This window comes from Sus scrofa, chromosome 10 (assembly GCF_000003025.6).
Source record: "Sus scrofa isolate TJ Tabasco breed Duroc chromosome 10, Sscrofa11.1, whole genome shotgun sequence".
NCBI classification, from domain to species: Eukaryota; Metazoa; Chordata; class Mammalia; order Artiodactyla; family Suidae; genus Sus; species Sus scrofa.
Window position 1 is genome coordinate 43,052,093 of NC_010452.4, and position 16,498 is coordinate 43,068,590.

General features: G+C 41.9%; 1 protein-coding gene across 2 annotated transcripts in view; it reads left to right on the forward strand.

Annotated features, from left to right (window-relative positions):
• Positions 1-16,498, forward strand: part of LOC102166590 (putative methyltransferase NSUN6) — a 64,458-nt gene that overhangs the window by 33,246 nt on the left and 14,714 nt on the right. For both annotated transcript variants that reach the window (XR_002336341.1, XM_021064809.1), the window contains 2 exons: positions 14,703-14,779; positions 15,241-15,389. Coding sequence is in view for 1 of the 2 variants with exons in the window: in XM_021064809.1 (XP_020920468.1) it covers positions 14,703-14,779; positions 15,241-15,389 (226 nt within the window). In the remaining variant the exon portion in view is untranslated. The remainder of the gene's footprint in view (positions 1-14,702; positions 14,780-15,240; positions 15,390-16,498) is intronic.

A 16,498-nucleotide genomic window follows, 5' to 3' on the forward strand; every position in this document is an offset into this window, starting at 1 on the left:
GTGACTGCTCTCTGATTGCAGTTTCCTCAGTCCTAGTTCTTCCTCTTCTTCTTTTTTTTTTTTTCTTTTTCTTCCCTTTCCTTCCTTTCTTTTTGGTTTAGAGAAGCCCTTTCAATATTTCCTTTAACCTGGGTTTTGTGTTGCTGTATTCTTTTTTTGTTTGTTGGGAAAAATTTTTATTTCCCCTTCTATTTTAAATGATATTCTTGCTGGATAGAGTATTCTAGGTTGCATATTTTTTCCTTTTAGCACTTTAATTATCTCTTGCCATTCCCTCCTGGCCTGTAGTGTTTCTGTAGAGAAATCAGCTGATATTCTTATGGGGGTTCCCTTGTAGGTAACGTTCTGTTTTTCTCTTGCTGCCTTGAGGATCCTCTCTTTATCACTAACTTTTGCCATTTTTATTATGATGTGTCTTGGTGTGGGTCTGTTTGGGTTCAGTTTGTTTGGGGCCCTCTGTGCTTCTTGTATCTTGAACCCAGTATCCTTTAGATTTGGGAAGTTTCCAGCGATAATTTCTTCAAATATATTTTCCATCCCCTTATCTTTTTCTACTCCTTCTGGAATTCCTATTATGCGTAGATTGCCCGCTTTATATTATCCCATAGGTCTCTTATATTGCTTTCCAGTTTTTTGATTCGGTTTTCTGTCTGTTGACCAGATTGAGTGATTTCCATTATTCTATCCTCCATATCACTGATTCGTTCTTCTGCATTATTCATTCTGGTTTTTACTGCCCCTAGTTCAGTTTGCATCTCTGCAAATGAATGTTCTAGTTTTTCTTGGCTCCTCCTTATATTTTCTAGTTCCTTTCTGAGGGTATCTGCATTACTGTTCATATCTTCTCTTAATTCCTTCAGTATTTTCACTATTTCTCTTTTGAACTCCAGGTCTGTCTGACTGCCGAGATCTGTTTCATTGTTGACTGTTTTAGGTGAGTTTTCCTGTTGATTTGACTGGGGGTGGTTTCTCAGCTTCTTCATCTTGCTTGTTGTTTTCTTTCTCCTGAGGGAGTTGTACTCTCCGTTATCGGGCAGTGTTTGCCTTGTCACTGCCGTGGAATTTTTCCTGAGGACTGGCGTTGTTGGTCAATCTTTTTTGAGGCAGTGTGGCTTTTCTGGAGTGTTGATGGGGCTAACAGTGTTTCTTTGAAGCAAAGGAGGATTTCCTGAGGGCAGACAGGACTGGGAGGTCCACACCACGATGGTAGCAGATTTCACTTGGTCATGCAGAGCTTGCTCTGGTGTTTTTAGGCTGTGGGGTTCTTGCAGGGGGTTGGCGGTGTTGGGCAGCTGTTCCTCAGGAGTGCAGCACCCCCTGGGGGCTGGAGCAGCTATCTGGGTCACTGAGAACCTAAGAGGCTCTTCCCTAGGGCAGCCCAACTCAGAAGGACGGCCTGCGAATGTAGGTGGATCTTTTCACAGTCTGGCCAAGCTTGTTGCAGCTTTTCTGGGCTGCAGGGGGTCCTCCAGGGGGCTGGTGGTGCTGAGCAGCTATTCTGCGGGAGTGGGTCACCCCCTGGGGGTTTGGGCGGGTGGCAGGGCCGTTGGAAACCCAAGAGGCTCCTCCCCGGGGCAGCCTGACTCAGAAAAACTGTCCAAGAATTAGGCACATCTATTCACGGCCTGGCTAGGCTTGTTCTAGCTTTTCTGGGCTGCAGGCCTTTTCTTGGGGGCTGGTGGTGTTTGGTGCTGCTCTGTGGAAGTGTAGCCCCTCCAAAGGGCAAGCAGGCCTGTGCAGGGACAGCCCCTGCAGTGGTAGGCTTCAGGCAATTGTTGAGGCCAGCCCTCCTGGATGGCAGGCAGCCCCAGGTTCGGCGATAGTGTAGGGGGTGGTGGGGGTGGGGGGAGGGGATGCACTGGGAAGCACAGCTTTCAGCTAGCTAGCGGGCCTGTAAGCTTGCTGTGGCGTGGGGGGTATTCTATGGGGACCCACCCCTTCTTCTCTCCCCTCCCCAGCACGGGCACAGACCAGGTTCTTCTCCCAGCTTCCCTCTGATGCGGCTTTCCACTTCCCTGCCCCTAGAGTATTGCTCCCTTCCTCTGTGACAGCTTTGTTTTCTAGTCTCCCAGGCAGTCTCTGCCCCGTCAAATGGTTTCTAGCCCTCCCAAGCAGTTTCTGCTCTGCCCCGCCCCCCCCCCCCAGCCCGTTTTCGGGGACTAACCTCTGGAGCCGAGGTCTCGGTGCCCAGCCCCCACCCGGCGTCCCCCGGCCCTTTTCTCGGGGACTAACCTTCAGAGGCGAGGTCTCGGTGCCCAGCCCCCACCCAGGCATCTCTATTTTTGGTGACTGTGCCCGTAGTTCAGATGGTCCGTTCGGTTCTTGATCGGCTTTTCCGTACTCCAATTTACTGCTACACTCTTCTCTGCATCTGGAGATTGCTCCGGTTCGTTTGATCTTTCCCCCGTGTAGGTGACTTTCCAGGGTGCGGGATCCCTTTCTCCTCCGCAGTTCCCTTTCGGGAGCCCCCGTCTCGCTCGGATTCACCTTCTCTCACTCTCCTCCTTTCTCCCGTTCTGCCCAGTAATGTCACGAACTTCTTGCCGTTATTGGAGTTTAGGTTCCTCTGCCAGCGATTGGTTGCTGTTCTGTGCGAGTCATTTATTCTGTAGATGTGCTTTTTTTGTTGTGTTTGTGGGAGAGGGCGAGCGTGTCCCCCTACTCCTCCGCCATCTTGTCCTCTCTCCCTTCCCAAACGTATTTTAATGTGAGGTTTTATCGGTGGTAATTAGATTGGACACAAGGTCATAATGCTGAATTTGATAGTACTGATGTCAGCTTTATTGAAAAACTTAAGAGAAAATTGAATACCAGACTTATCCTGATACTGAGTTTTAAAATTGAAATATAGTTGGTTTACAATGTTGTGTTAGTTTCAGGTGTACATAAAGTGATTCAGTTGTACATGCGTATGTTCTTTTTCAGATTCTTTCCCTTTCTAGGTTATTACAAAATGTTGCATATAGTTCCCTGTGCTATACATAGGTCCTTGTTGGTTATCTATTTTATATCTACTAATGTGTATATGTTAATCACAGACTCCTAATTTATCCCTCCTCCCCCCCGACCCCTCATACAAGAGTATTTTTAAAAACGTATAACAACCACCATTTTCTGAAGACTGCATTTAGAAGAATTTTTTAGACCACTATTCGAGTTGTAATTTTTAAGGATCTTTCTATTTTGTCTGTTGGTACTCCTCCTTTTTTGGTTAAAATCTCAGTACTTTCAGCAGGTTGGAAAATAACTTTGCTTCCTTAAAAATGGAGTCCATAATTGAGTAGCATAAATCTGTTGAAATTCAAATGAGACTGGATTTGCCCTTCTTTTCCAGCCTGCTCCATTTCCATCCTTCACATTTACCTTGTCACTGGTATCAGCACTTTAAGTTTTGTTTTTGTTTTTTTGTCTTTTTTTCTTTTTAGGGGTGCACCCGCGGCATATGATGTTCCCAGGCTTGGGACTGAATTGGAGCTACAGCTGCCGGCCTACACCACAGCCACAGCAGCCCAAGATCTGAGCCATGTATGCAACCTACACCACACAGCTCATGGCAACACTGGGTCTTTAACCCACTGAGCAAGGCCAAGGATTGAACCTGTGTCCTCACGAATTGTGGTCGGGTTCATTAACCACTGAGCAATGATGGGAACTCCCTAAGTTTTTGATTAATGTTTGTGTATTTGAAATAATAGCGTAAATGCAATGTAACAGGTAATTTTACAAAGGTTGCTAGTTAAATAGATGGCAGTCCTGCAAATGTTTGGTAGACATGAGCAGCAGTATCATGTAATATTTCAAAATTATGTTCATTATTTTTCTTTGGGTGTAGGATTGATAATATGTGCAGTGAAATATGTGCCAAGTAGATGAGTCTATATTTTTGTATACCCTTTAGTGGGTCATTCCCATAATCTCATTCTTAAGCATCTCCTTTTTGCTGTTTTAATTAGTTTTTTCTTATTCTGAGTACTTTCATAGTATTTTTCCTCCAGTTTTTGTTACTTCCTATTGGAAGGACCATCTTTTTTTCTTTTTTTCTTTTTCCTCTTTTTGATTGCGCTTGTGGCATATGGAAGTTCCTGGGACAGGGATTGAACCTGCTCTTAACAGTGACAATTCTGGATCCTTAACCTGCTGTACCATCAGGGAACTCCAGAATTTTTTTTTTTTTTTTTTTTTGGCTTTTTAGGGCCACATCTGTGGTGTATGGAAGTTCCCAGGCTAGAGGTTGAATCAGAGCTCCAGCTGCTGGTCTATAGCACAGCCACAGCAATGCGGGATCCGAGCTGTGTCTGCAACGTACACCACAGCTCACAGTGGTGTCGGATCCTTAACCCACTGAGCAAGGCCGGGGATCGAACTCATGTCCTCATGGATACTAGTTGGGTTCATAACCCACTGCGCCACAATGGGAACTCCTGAAAATTACCTTTTTTTATTGTTTTAAATTTTTAAATTTTTATTTTTTGTCTTTTTGCCTTTTCTAGGGCTGCTCCCGCGGCATATGGACGTTCCTAGGCTAGGGGTCCAACCGGAGCTGTAGCTGCCAGCCTACGCCAGATCTACAGCAACATGGGATCCGAGCCACATCTGCAACCTACACTACAGCTCACGGCAACGCTGGATCCTTAACCCACTGAGCAAGGCCAGGGACCAAACCCGCAACCTCGTGGTTCCTAGTCGGATTCGTTAACCACTGCGCCACGACAGGAACTCCAAAATTACCTTTTTTAAATGTCGTTGCTTCACTTCTTTATTTAGAAACATTTTGATAAAAATCAGGCTTTTAGTATTTTTTATGGCCCTACATCAACTTTGTATTTCCTCGCTACAGCTTTAGCAAAGCTGACTGACACATTGACACTTGCCTGTGATCTCTTATGTTCTCATACAGTTCTTGTGTTGCGGGATCCCTGAGACCCCTCCTTGGCTCAGCCCCAGGCCCTAGGAGGACTCGGAATTCAGCATATAGTCATACTTGTGACTAGGGTTTATTTAAGAATCTGAAGCAAAATCAACAAAAATACAAGGTGCAGGGGGCCAAGTCTAGGGAAATCCATTGGCAGGCTCCAGAGCCTTTTTCCACTGTAGTCAAACGGTGCATATTAGTCCCCCCACAACAAGTATGACAACACACGTGTGAGGTATCATCACCAGGAGGCTCATTAGAGACACAGCATCCAGGATTTTCATTCAGGGCTGGTTACACAAGCACCCCCTGCCTGGTGTACATCCAGATTTCAGCCTCCTGGAAGAAAAGCTAGTGTCTGATGTAAGCCGTACTCTTTGTATAAACACTTAACCGCACCGTGAGCTACCCTTTGCAGTTAATAGTGGAACCCCCCTGATTCTAAGTTCCGGGACACCATCGAAGGCCCAGCCTTGTAACCAGGCCTTCTAAAGAAAGGGTAGCAGTTCTGGCCCCCTGTGTTAATTCTCTGTAGTCTTCCATTCTCAGCACGAGATGGTTATTTTCATGAAAACTTTCTGATTAACTGTACAATGTTCCATTTCACAAAATATGTTTTGAATTGGTGTCTTGTGTAAGACTCAAAGCTGTTACAGAGATGGATGAAACATAGTTTAGTCCATAAGCAGGGACTATTGGTCGAAACTGCAATAAATGCCACAGTGGAGGTATGAATTAAATACCATTAGCACAGAAGAGGAAGGCCTGAGTGCAGAGAAACGGGTAGAAGTTTTCTCCATGTGGATGTTATTTCAGCTGAGCCTTTAAGGTGAGCAAGAATTAGGTAGATGAGATAAAGTAGGGAAGGGTATGCTAGGTAGAGGGGGGTGTGGTAGTGTATGGTGATTCATGACAAGAGTGATCAGGTTTGGTTAATCAGTTCTCAGATTGGTGAAAGTTTTTCTCATTAAGAATTTTCATGTTTTATTTGGAGTTATACTTTATGCTTTTACTTTTTTTTTTTTTTTGGTTGGGGGGGAGAAGTGATAGCACTGGATAAAATATCCAAAAAAGTAGAAAAAAATAAAGCAGAATGAATTATTACTAGGGCTGAATTCCATCCGGAACAAAGGCCCTTAAAGTTGCTTTAGACACAGAAAGTGAGTTAAATTTTATCTTCTTGAGGCTTATATAATTGGCACCTAGAAACAGTCAAATTTTGCTGCCTTCTTTCCAGCCCCTAAATATCCATAAAGCCTTGAAACTTTGGCATGAATCTAGGATATTTTGCTGTAATAGATATCTTTTTGCTTTTCATCTCCTCTTTGAATATCACGTTTTTAATACAGAATCAAACTTCCAAGACTTGGTCAAAGTCTTTGTTCTTAACCTATTTGTTTTAGTTTTATATTACAGCTCAGAAAGCTGAAATGTGTGAGCCCTTCAGTTTAATGATCTCTAAGCTATTTTCATTTTTCTTGAGGAATTGGGGATATAGAACTAGAAAGTGAAAACTGCTGTGTATTTTGTTTTTGAATAAAATACTGCATTAGTAAGTTACTCTACCTGTATTTCTGTCTTTATTTAGGTTTGAATTCATAAAGTACTTGAGAAACTTGCATATTATAATGACTAACCAGCATTCGTTTTCTTAGACAGTTTATTACTTAAGGATGCTCTTTGAGTCATAATGACTTTCAAAAAGGCTACTTCATCACTAATAATGTGGAAGTCCACAAATCTCTAAAATTATTTTGTTAATGTCTGCGTAATAGGTAGTAAGCCACATAGGATTAAAAAAGTAAAACCAAACAAATGACACACATGGAAAACTTCCCAGACAAACAGAAAATCCTGAAGAAGAGTGGGAACAGGTTGGATTGAAGTGCTTCCTTACACGGTGACAACATGTCAGGGTCAGTGGATTGCCAGCCTTCCAGTACTAGCCAGGAGATGATATCAGTGTGTAGGCTAGGGGGCTGTACTGGAGAGCCCCAAAATTCAGTGCTTAGAGAAGTTAGAAGCGTTTTGTTTGTTTTTGGTTTTGTTGTTTGTTTTTGTCTCACTGAACAGTTAGAGGTAGACATCCGATGCTGGTAGCTTTATCTCTGGGGCCAACACAGCTGTTTCAAGTTTTTCTCGGGAAGGGAAAGGGACAGGGCCTAGGAGATGCACTGCCAGTCTTTTTAAGGGCAGGATGTGGATGTGGGGTGCACAGCCCACTGGCCACCACTTAGTCATTTAATCGTAACTGCAAGTGGGGCTGGAAAACTGGGTCTTCACCTGTGTCGCCGTGTTCAAACCATTCCTATAGCAAAAAAGGATAATTACGAAGGACAAATAGCAGTTTGCCAAAAGCTTTGTATTATTAAAAGTGGAAGAGTTCTTGTCATGGCTCAGAGGAAACAAATCTGACTAGTATCCAAGTAGGTGCAGGTTTGATCCCTGTCCTTGCTCAGTCAGTTGGGGATCTGGTATTGTTCTGAATTGTGGTGTAGGTTGCAGACAAGGCTCGGATCCTGAACTGCTGTGGCTGTGGCATAGGCCGGCAGGTGTAGCTCCAGTTCGACCCCTAGCCTGGGAATTTCCATATGCCGTGGGTGTGGTCCTAAAAAACGGAAATAACAGTGGAGATGGTGGCCATTTACATTTTTTCCTTTTATTCCTAATACAATACCCACTCCCCCCTTTTTTTCCCTCTACTTTTTTAGGGTTACACCCATGGCATATGGAAGTTCCCAGGCTAGGGATTGAATCAGAGCTGCAGCTGCCAGCCTACACCACAGCCACAGCAACACGGGATCTGTGCTGCATCTGTGACCCATACCACAGCTCACAGCAACACCAGGTCCTTAACCCAGTGAGTGAGACCAAGGATTGAACCTGCATCCTCATGGATATTACTTGGGTTCCTTAGCACTGAACCACATTGGGAACTCCCATCTTCCTCCTTGAAATTGAAAGGGTTTGAAAGCCTGTGGGTGGATAAGTGAAGTGTGTAGTGAATGGAGGCCACGAGAGTTAACTGGTGATTCAGTGACCCAGTCACTGTACGCTGACATCAAGCTGTGTGGTAGTTTCCCTACTCAGTTTGTTCTGGTTACTCGGTGATGCTGCCCCAAGTCATCCCACCACTTTGTGGCTAGAAACCGCAGTAATCATTTTATTATTATTCCTCCCAGTTCTGTGGGTTGACCAGATACTCAGCTGGTTCTCGCTTTAATTATCTTTTGTGGTTGCCGCCATGTGGTGGCTGAAGGAGGCGTCATCTCGAAGGTGCTCTCTTTCACATACATGTTGGATGGATGATGGTGGCTGTTAACTGGGACCTCCAGGTGTCATTGACTCTCAGTGTGAAATTGTAAGAACATATGGAGTGGAAGATATTGTGGCAACTATATTTGGGAAATACAATTTCGTTCATGGTCATTTTTATTCTCAGTCATAAATTGTCATCTACATAATATATATATATATATATATTATTGTCTTTTTAGGGCTGTACTTGAGGCATATGGATGTTGCCAGGCTAGGGGTCCATTCGGAGCTGTAGCTGCTGGCCTACACCCCAGCCACAGCAGTGTGGGATCCGAGCTGTGTCTGTGACTTACACCACAGCTTACGGCAATGCTGGATCCTTAACCCATTGAACAAGGCCAGGGATTGAACCTGTGTCCTCATGGATGCTATTCACATTCATTTCCACTGAGCCATGTTGGGAACTCCACATAATAGATTGTTAATTGAATGCAAGAAGGATAATGAATAATGACTTGAAAATGCATGCGTGCAGCAGTAGTAATAATTGTGCAATTTACTTCTCAGTGATTTTTACCTATTCTATAGACTGCATTAATATGATTAAAATTCTTAAATAGCATTCCAAGATTATTCCAATATTACAAGAAATCTAAAAAGAGAGACTAGAATGGGCTTTGTTCAGTTGGGCTTTTTTTGATTAGGAATAAAGATTATCCACATGAGTAATATTTTAGTTACTTCTAAGGTGAATCCTGAATCCAGTCTTATCTCTCAGAAATAAAATGAGAAGGAAACAAGTTGTCTTCTAGTGTATGATGTAAGTATTCTAGACATGAGTCCTTTTAAGCAGTTCTTGTTTATTTTTGACGCTAAAGCAAACGTGTCATATTTAAAGTTTTTGGCAAGTTCTTCTTTTGTAATTTTAAATTATGTCAACCTATATTATTTGTTAAATGAGAGGTATTTTTTTCTTCGTATATGATGAATAGTAAAGATTCCTTGAAAATGGACATTGCAATAAAACCTTTAATTATCTGATCTTACTAATTTTTTTTTTTTTTATCTCTTTTTGCTATTTCTTTGGGCCGCTCCTGCAGCATATGGAGGTTACCAGGCTAGGGGGTCCAATCGGAGCTGTAGCCACCGGCCTACGCCAGAGCCACAGCAACGCGGGATCCGAGCCGCGTCTGCAACCTACACCACAGCTCACGGCAACGCCAGATCGTTAACCCACTGAGCAAGGGCAGGGATCGAGCCCGCAACCTCATGGTTCCTAGTCGGATTCGTTAACCACTGCGCCACGACGGGAACTCCAGATCTTACTAATTTTTTAACAACTTTATTGATATGTATACATCACATACTATGTACAGTTCACATGTTTAAGGTACACAGTTCACTGCTTTTTAAGAAATATTCAGAGTTTTACAATGATCACCACAATATAATTTTAAGACATTTTTATCACCCCGAGAAGAAACTTGATTCTCATTATCACTCAACCCCCTTCAGCCTTCTCCCTCCAGCCCTAGTCAACCATTAATGTGTCCTGTCCGTATAGATTTGGCTCTTCTAGACATTCCACATATAAGTGTGATTATATGGTATATGGGCTTTAGTGACTGGTTTCTTTCTTTTAATAAAGTGGTTCTAAGGTTTATTGATGTCGTAGCATGTATCTGTATTTCATTTCTCTTCGTGGATGAGTGTAGGTAATAACACATGCCCTTCATTCATCAGTTGATGGACACTTGGGTTCTTCCCCCCATTGTCTGTGATGAGTAACATTGCTATGAAAGTTGGTGTTTTAAGTTTTTGTGTGTTTAATTTCTCTTGAGTACATACCTAGAATTGGGATTGCCGGATTCTGTGGTAACCCTCCATTTAACCTTGAACAGAATTGCCAGGCTATTTTTTGAAGTAGTTTGCACCATTTTGCATTCCCACTAGCAATGCAGGAGGCTTCCTGTTTCTCCACATCCTCACCAGCACTTAATATCTGTCTTTTTGATGGTTGCTCTCTTGGTAGGTGGGAAGTGGCATCTCATTGTGGTTTTCATTTATATTTCCTAAATGCACATTTTGCTGATGGCTAATAATGTTAAGCACCTTTACATATGTCTGTTGATCATAGTATATGTACTTGTCCATTCAGATCCTTTGCCCATATTTTAATTTGGTTGTCTTTTTATTATGAAGTTGCAAGAGTTCTTCATATATTCTAGGTATAAGTCCCTTCTTAGGTATGTAATTTATAAATATTTTCTACCAGAGTTCCTGTTTGTGGCTCAGTAAAAAAAAATCTGACCGGTATCCATGAGGGCACAGGTTTGCTCTCTGGCCTTGCTTAGTGGGTTAAGGATCCGGTGTTGATGTGACCAGTGGTGTAGGTCATAGACGCAGTTTGGATCTGGTGTTGCTGTAGTGTAGGCCAGCAGCTGCAGCTGTGCTTTGACCCCCAGCCTGGGAACATTCATATGTTGAGGGTGTGGCCCTAAAATGACAACATATATGTATGTATTTTTTTACTATCTGTCAGTTGTCCATTTATTTTCTTGGTGATATTATTGGAAGCAACAAAATTTTTAAGGATGTCCATTTTATCTATTTTATGTTTTATTGCTCATAGTTATGGTGTCAGATTCTAATATTTTTGTAGTATGAGCCCTTAGATTTAGATGTAGAATTCCTTTTGCATTGTTATGTATTGTGTGAGAAAAGAATCCTGCTTTATTCTTATTCATGTAGATATCCAGGTGCCCCACCGCTATTTGTCAAAAAAGAATATTTCACTCCACTGAATTTTCTTGGTGCTCTTGTTGAAAATTAATTTATCTTAAATGTCAGGGTTGATTTCTAAACTCTCAGTTCTCTTGCACTGATTGATATTTCTGTCTTAATTAGTATAGCTTTGTAGTAAATTTTGAAATTGGCAAGTATGAGTCCTCCAATTTTGTCCATCTGCAAAAAGACACAGATTAGTTTCTTCTTTGCTGATCTAGGTGCCTTTTATTTCATTTTGTTGCCTGGTTGCCTTTGCTGGAACCTTAGTACAGTGTTGAAATGGTGACAGGGAACGTTCATATCTAGTTCCTGATTGGTTTCAAGTGGCCTAAAGCTGTAGGTTTCTCAGAGATAGTCTTTATCAGGTTGTGAAATTTCACTACTCTTTCTAGTTTGTTTGATATTTTAAATCATGAAGTGGTGTTGGATTTTGTCAAATGCTTTTTCTTATTCAGATGATCATATGGTTTTTGATTTTTTTATTCAGGTGATTTTTGGATTTTGGATCAACCTTGCATTCATGAGTTAAATCCCACTTGGTCATGGTGTATCTTTTTTTTGGATTGGGTTTGCTTGTGTTTTATTGAAGATAAATAATTGTGTCCATTTTTGTAAAGATGCTGGCCTGTGGTTTTCTTTCTTGGGATATCTTTGTCAGATTTTGGTATCAGGGTAAGACCTGTCTCGTAGGAGTTGGACAGTATTCTTTTCTTTTTACGGCTGCACCTGCAGCATATGGAATTCTTGGCCAAGGGTCGAATTGGAGCTGCAGCTGCAGGCCTACACCACAGTAATGATGGATCCAAGCCACAGCCACAGCAATGATGAATCCAAGCCACATCTGCCACATCTTGTGGCAATGCCAGATTCTTAACCCACTGAGTGAGGCCAGGGATCGAACCTGCATCCTCACAGAGACAGTGTCAGGTCCTTAACTCTGAGCCACAGTGGGAACTCCAAAATTATTCTTTTCTCTCATGTTTATGAAAAAATTTATGAAGAAGTGGTATTATTTAAAAGTTTGGTGAATTCATCAATGAAGTGTTCTGGGCCTGGGCTTTTCTTTGTGTGAGTTTTAATAATTGCAAATTCATTCTCTTTACTCATTATAGGTTTATTCAGATCTTCTTCTTTTATCAATTTCAGTGATTTATACCTTATTTGTCCAATTCATTTATCTATAGTTTATAATCACTTTTATTTCTGTAAGAACAGTAGCAATGTCTTCCTTTAATTACTGATTTTAGTGTTTGAGTCGTCTCCCATGGTTAGTCTAGCTCAAGTTATGTCAATATTGTGGATTTTTTTTTCCAAGAGCCAATTTTTCAGTTTTGTTGATTCTCATTTTTGTTGTTTTGTTTTTTGGGTTTTTTTTTTTTTTTTTGCTCTGTTGCATTAATTTCTGCTCCAATTTTTATTATTTTCTTCATTTTTAGTTTGCTCATCTGTTTTCAGAATCTTACGAATAGAAGGCTAGGTTGTTGGTTTGATATTTTACCCCCCCCCACCCTCCCACAGCATATGGAGGTTCATAGGCTAGGGGTTGAATCAGAGCTGTAGCTGCCAGCCTACACCACAGCCATAGCAACTCGGGTTACGAGCCAAATCTGTGACCTACACCACAGCTCTTGGCAACGCCAGATCCTTAACTCACTGAGGGAGGCCACGGATTGAACCTGAGTCGTCATGGGTGCTAGTCAGATTCGTTTCTGCTCAGCCACGATGGGAAGTCTGAGGTTTTACTCTTAATGTAGATACTTAGAGCTAGAAATGTTCCTTGAGGCACTGTTTTGCTCCTTTTCTGTAAGATTTGGTACATTGTGTCTTTTTGTACTTCATGTAAAAGCATTTTATGGTGTAGCTGTGATTTCTTTGACCCATGGTTATTTAGGAGAATGTTTCTAAATTTCCACATACTTGGAGTTTCCCACATTTCCTTTTGGTTTTTTTTTTTTTTTTTTTTTTTTTTTGGTCTTTTTAGGGCCACACCTGCAGCATATGGAGGTTCCCAGGCTAGGGGTCAAATTGGAGCTGTAGCCGCTGACCTACGCAATAGCCACAGCAACACCAGATCCGAGCCGTATCTGTGACCTACACCAGAACTTATGGCAACGCTGGATCCTTAATCCACTGAACAAGGCCAGGGAACAAACCTGTGTCTGCGTGGATACTAGTCAGATTCGTTTCTGCTGAGCAATGACGGAAAGTCCCCAGATTTCCTTTTATTACTAACATTTATTTTTGTTCCATTTTGGTGGGAAAACAAACATGTTAGGAGTTTAACCTTTTTTAAATTTATTGAGCTTTGTTTTATGGCCTTGCCTATGGTTTGTCCTAGAAAATGATCCATGTGCACTAGAGAGGAATTTGCTCTTTGCTATTTTGTAGAATTTTCTACTAGATAGTTTTCTATTAGTTAGGCCTAGTTGGTTTATAATGTTGAAATGATCTGTTTCCTTGCTGGTCTTCTGCCTCTTTGTTCTTTTCATTAGTAGTAGTTCTGTTTTTAATTTTTTGAGGAACTTCCATACTTTTTGCTGAGTCGTGCACCTGTTCACACTCCCACCAACAATGTACAAGGGTTCCCTTTTCAGCATATGGAAATTCCCAGGCTAGGGGTCGAATTGGAGCTACAGCTGCTGACTTACACTGTAGCAACACTGGATCCAAACTGCGTCTGCAACCTACACGTCGGCTCACAGCCATGATGGGTCCTTAACCCACTGATCGAGGGTAGGGATAGAACCTGCACCCTCGTGGATACTAGTCAGACTCATTTCTGCTGTGCCACAGTGGGAACTCCCTATTTGTTGGCTTTTTAGTGATAGCTGTTCTGACAGGTGTAAGGTGGTAACTTGTGGCTTTGATTTACATTTCCCTGATGACTAACGATGTTATGCTTCTTTTCATGTGCCTGTTGGCCATCTGTCTTCTTTGGAAAAATGCCTCTTCAGGTTCTCTGCCTATTTTTAAAATTGGGTTTTTGTTTTTTTTTGATGCTGAGTTTTATGAGTTCAGTATATACTTCGGATATTATCCCTTATCAGACAAATCATTTGCTCTCATTCAGTAGGTTGTCCTTTCTTTTCATTGGTGGTTTCTTTGGCTGTGTGCAAGGTTTTAGGTGTGATTAGGTCCCATTTGTTTATTTTTGCTTTTGTTTTCTTTGCTTAAGGCGAAACGAAATTGCTAAGATTTCTGTAAAAGAGTGTACTGCCTACATTTTCTTCTAGGAATTTTATGGTTTCTGGTCTTACTTTGAAGATTTTATCCATTTTGAGTTTATCTACAGTGTAAGAAAATGTTCTAGAAATTCCTATCCTGGCACAGCGGAAATGAATCCGACTAGGAACCATGAGGTTGTGGGTTCTATCCCTGGCCTCATTCAGTGAGTTAAGGATCCAGTGTTGCCGTGCGCTGTGGTGTAGGTTGCAGATGCCGCTCGGAACCCATGTTGGATCTGGTGTTGCTGTGGATATGACATAGGCTGGCAGTTGTAATTCCAATTAGACCCCTAGTGTGGGAACCTTCTTATGCCTTGGATGCGGCCCTTAAAAGAGGAGAAAAAAAAAAAAAAAAAAAAGAAAATGTTCTAACTTCATTCCTTTGCATGCAGTTGTCCAGTTTTCCCCAAATCACGTATTGAAGGCTATCTTTTCCTCTTCTGTATGTTTCTCTTTCCGTTGTCATAGATTAATTAACTATAGTGCATGGGTTTATTTCTTGCCTCTCCAAAAATTTACAGGAGAAGCTTCTTGGAGCTGGGATTCAAGACTCTAAAGAAGAGGCTGTTACCAAACTGCTACTCGGGATTCGGAGCAGGTGACCTTGGGGAGATGGGACTTACTGCTGGAGGGAGAGGGCTCTATGCACTTCATGGTGATTCTTTTTATTATTATTATTATTTTTTTGCTTTTTAGGGCTGTATCCACGGCATGTGGTGGTTCCCAGGCTAGGGGTCTAATCAGAGCTACAACTGGCAGCCTACACCACAGCCACAGCAATGAGGGATCGGAGTCACATCTGCGACCTACAGCTCATGACAATGCCAGATCCTTAACCCACTGATTGAGGCCAGGGATCGAACTTGTAACCTCATGGTTAACCCCTATGAGCCACGACGGGAACTCAAGGTTACGATTTTAACCTAGTCGGATTCGTTAACCATTGAGCCACTACGGGAACTCCAGATTATGATTTTAAATTCCTGATAACCATATCTATCTCAGGAGTTTTCTATTTTAATGGGGCAGAGGGAAATATGTTTATAATTCTCTTTATAGGCGAACCTCCATTCTTACCCGAATCTTTTGACGGAATTCTTCTTGATGCCCCCTGCAGTGGAATGGGACAGAGACCATACATGGCTTGTACTTGGACTTTGAAGGAAATGATACCATATCAACCATTACAGAGAAAACTCTTTACTGTGGTAAGTGATGATACTTTGCTGTGGGAGAAAGGTGACTTTTACTATTTTGATATTTGAAGACTGAGAGCAGGCAGTGTTCATAGCAGCATTGGTCATAGTAACCAAAATGTGGAAGAAACCCAGGTGTCCATCAGCAGGTGAATGGAAGAGTAAAATGTGGTCTCTGCATATAATGGACTATTATACAGCCTTGAAAAGGAATGAAATTCCAATACGTGCTGCAGCATGGATGAATTCTGAACACATTATTTATGCTAAGTTATATAAGCCAGACACAGGGGGACCAAATATTACATGAGGGGATAGGAGAACAGGGAGTTACTGTTTAATGGGGATGGAGTTTCAGTTTGGGATGGTAAAAAAGTTTGGGAGAAGGATAATGGTAATGATGGTACAGCAGTGTGAATGTGCTTAATGCTGTTGAATTGTACACTTAAAAATGGTTAAAATGGTAAATTTTATTTAGACTTTACCACACTCACAGAAAACTAGAGACCTAGATTTCCTTTATGTTGACTCTTTGATCACAGGCAGTAGTGATTTCCTCTCTGAGACATTTCTGAATTTCAAACATTCTGTTCTAGCCTAAAAAGAGTTGTTAACATGTAGTTACTAACTGATGCAAAAAATTTGGATATAAAGTAATTTATTTTTCAATTTTTGTCCATCCCTGGAGCTCCTGGGCCAGGGATCAGAGCCCAGCCTCAGTCTCAACCTAAGTTGAAGCTGTGGCAGCACTTGATCCTTAACCCACTGTGCCTGGACAAATACTGATTGGGCACTTCCTCTGTGTAAGATGCTCCTCTCAGTGCTGACTGTATGGTAGTCAGCCCTCGCCTTTATATGGAGAGTTTCTATTCTAATTGGGGAGGAAAATAAATAGAGGAGTGAGGAATTTAGTGTATTTCACGGTAATAACCCATGGAGCAAACTGCAGAAAGGACAGTAGTGCCTGGTCAGAATAGTTGGAGTTGGGAGTTCCTGTTATGACTCTGCAGGTTAAGAGTCTGACTGGTATTCATGAGTATACAGGTTTGATCCCTCAGTGGGTTAAGGACCCAGCGTTGCTGTGAGCTGTGGTGTAGGTCTTGAGTGTGGCTCAGAACTGG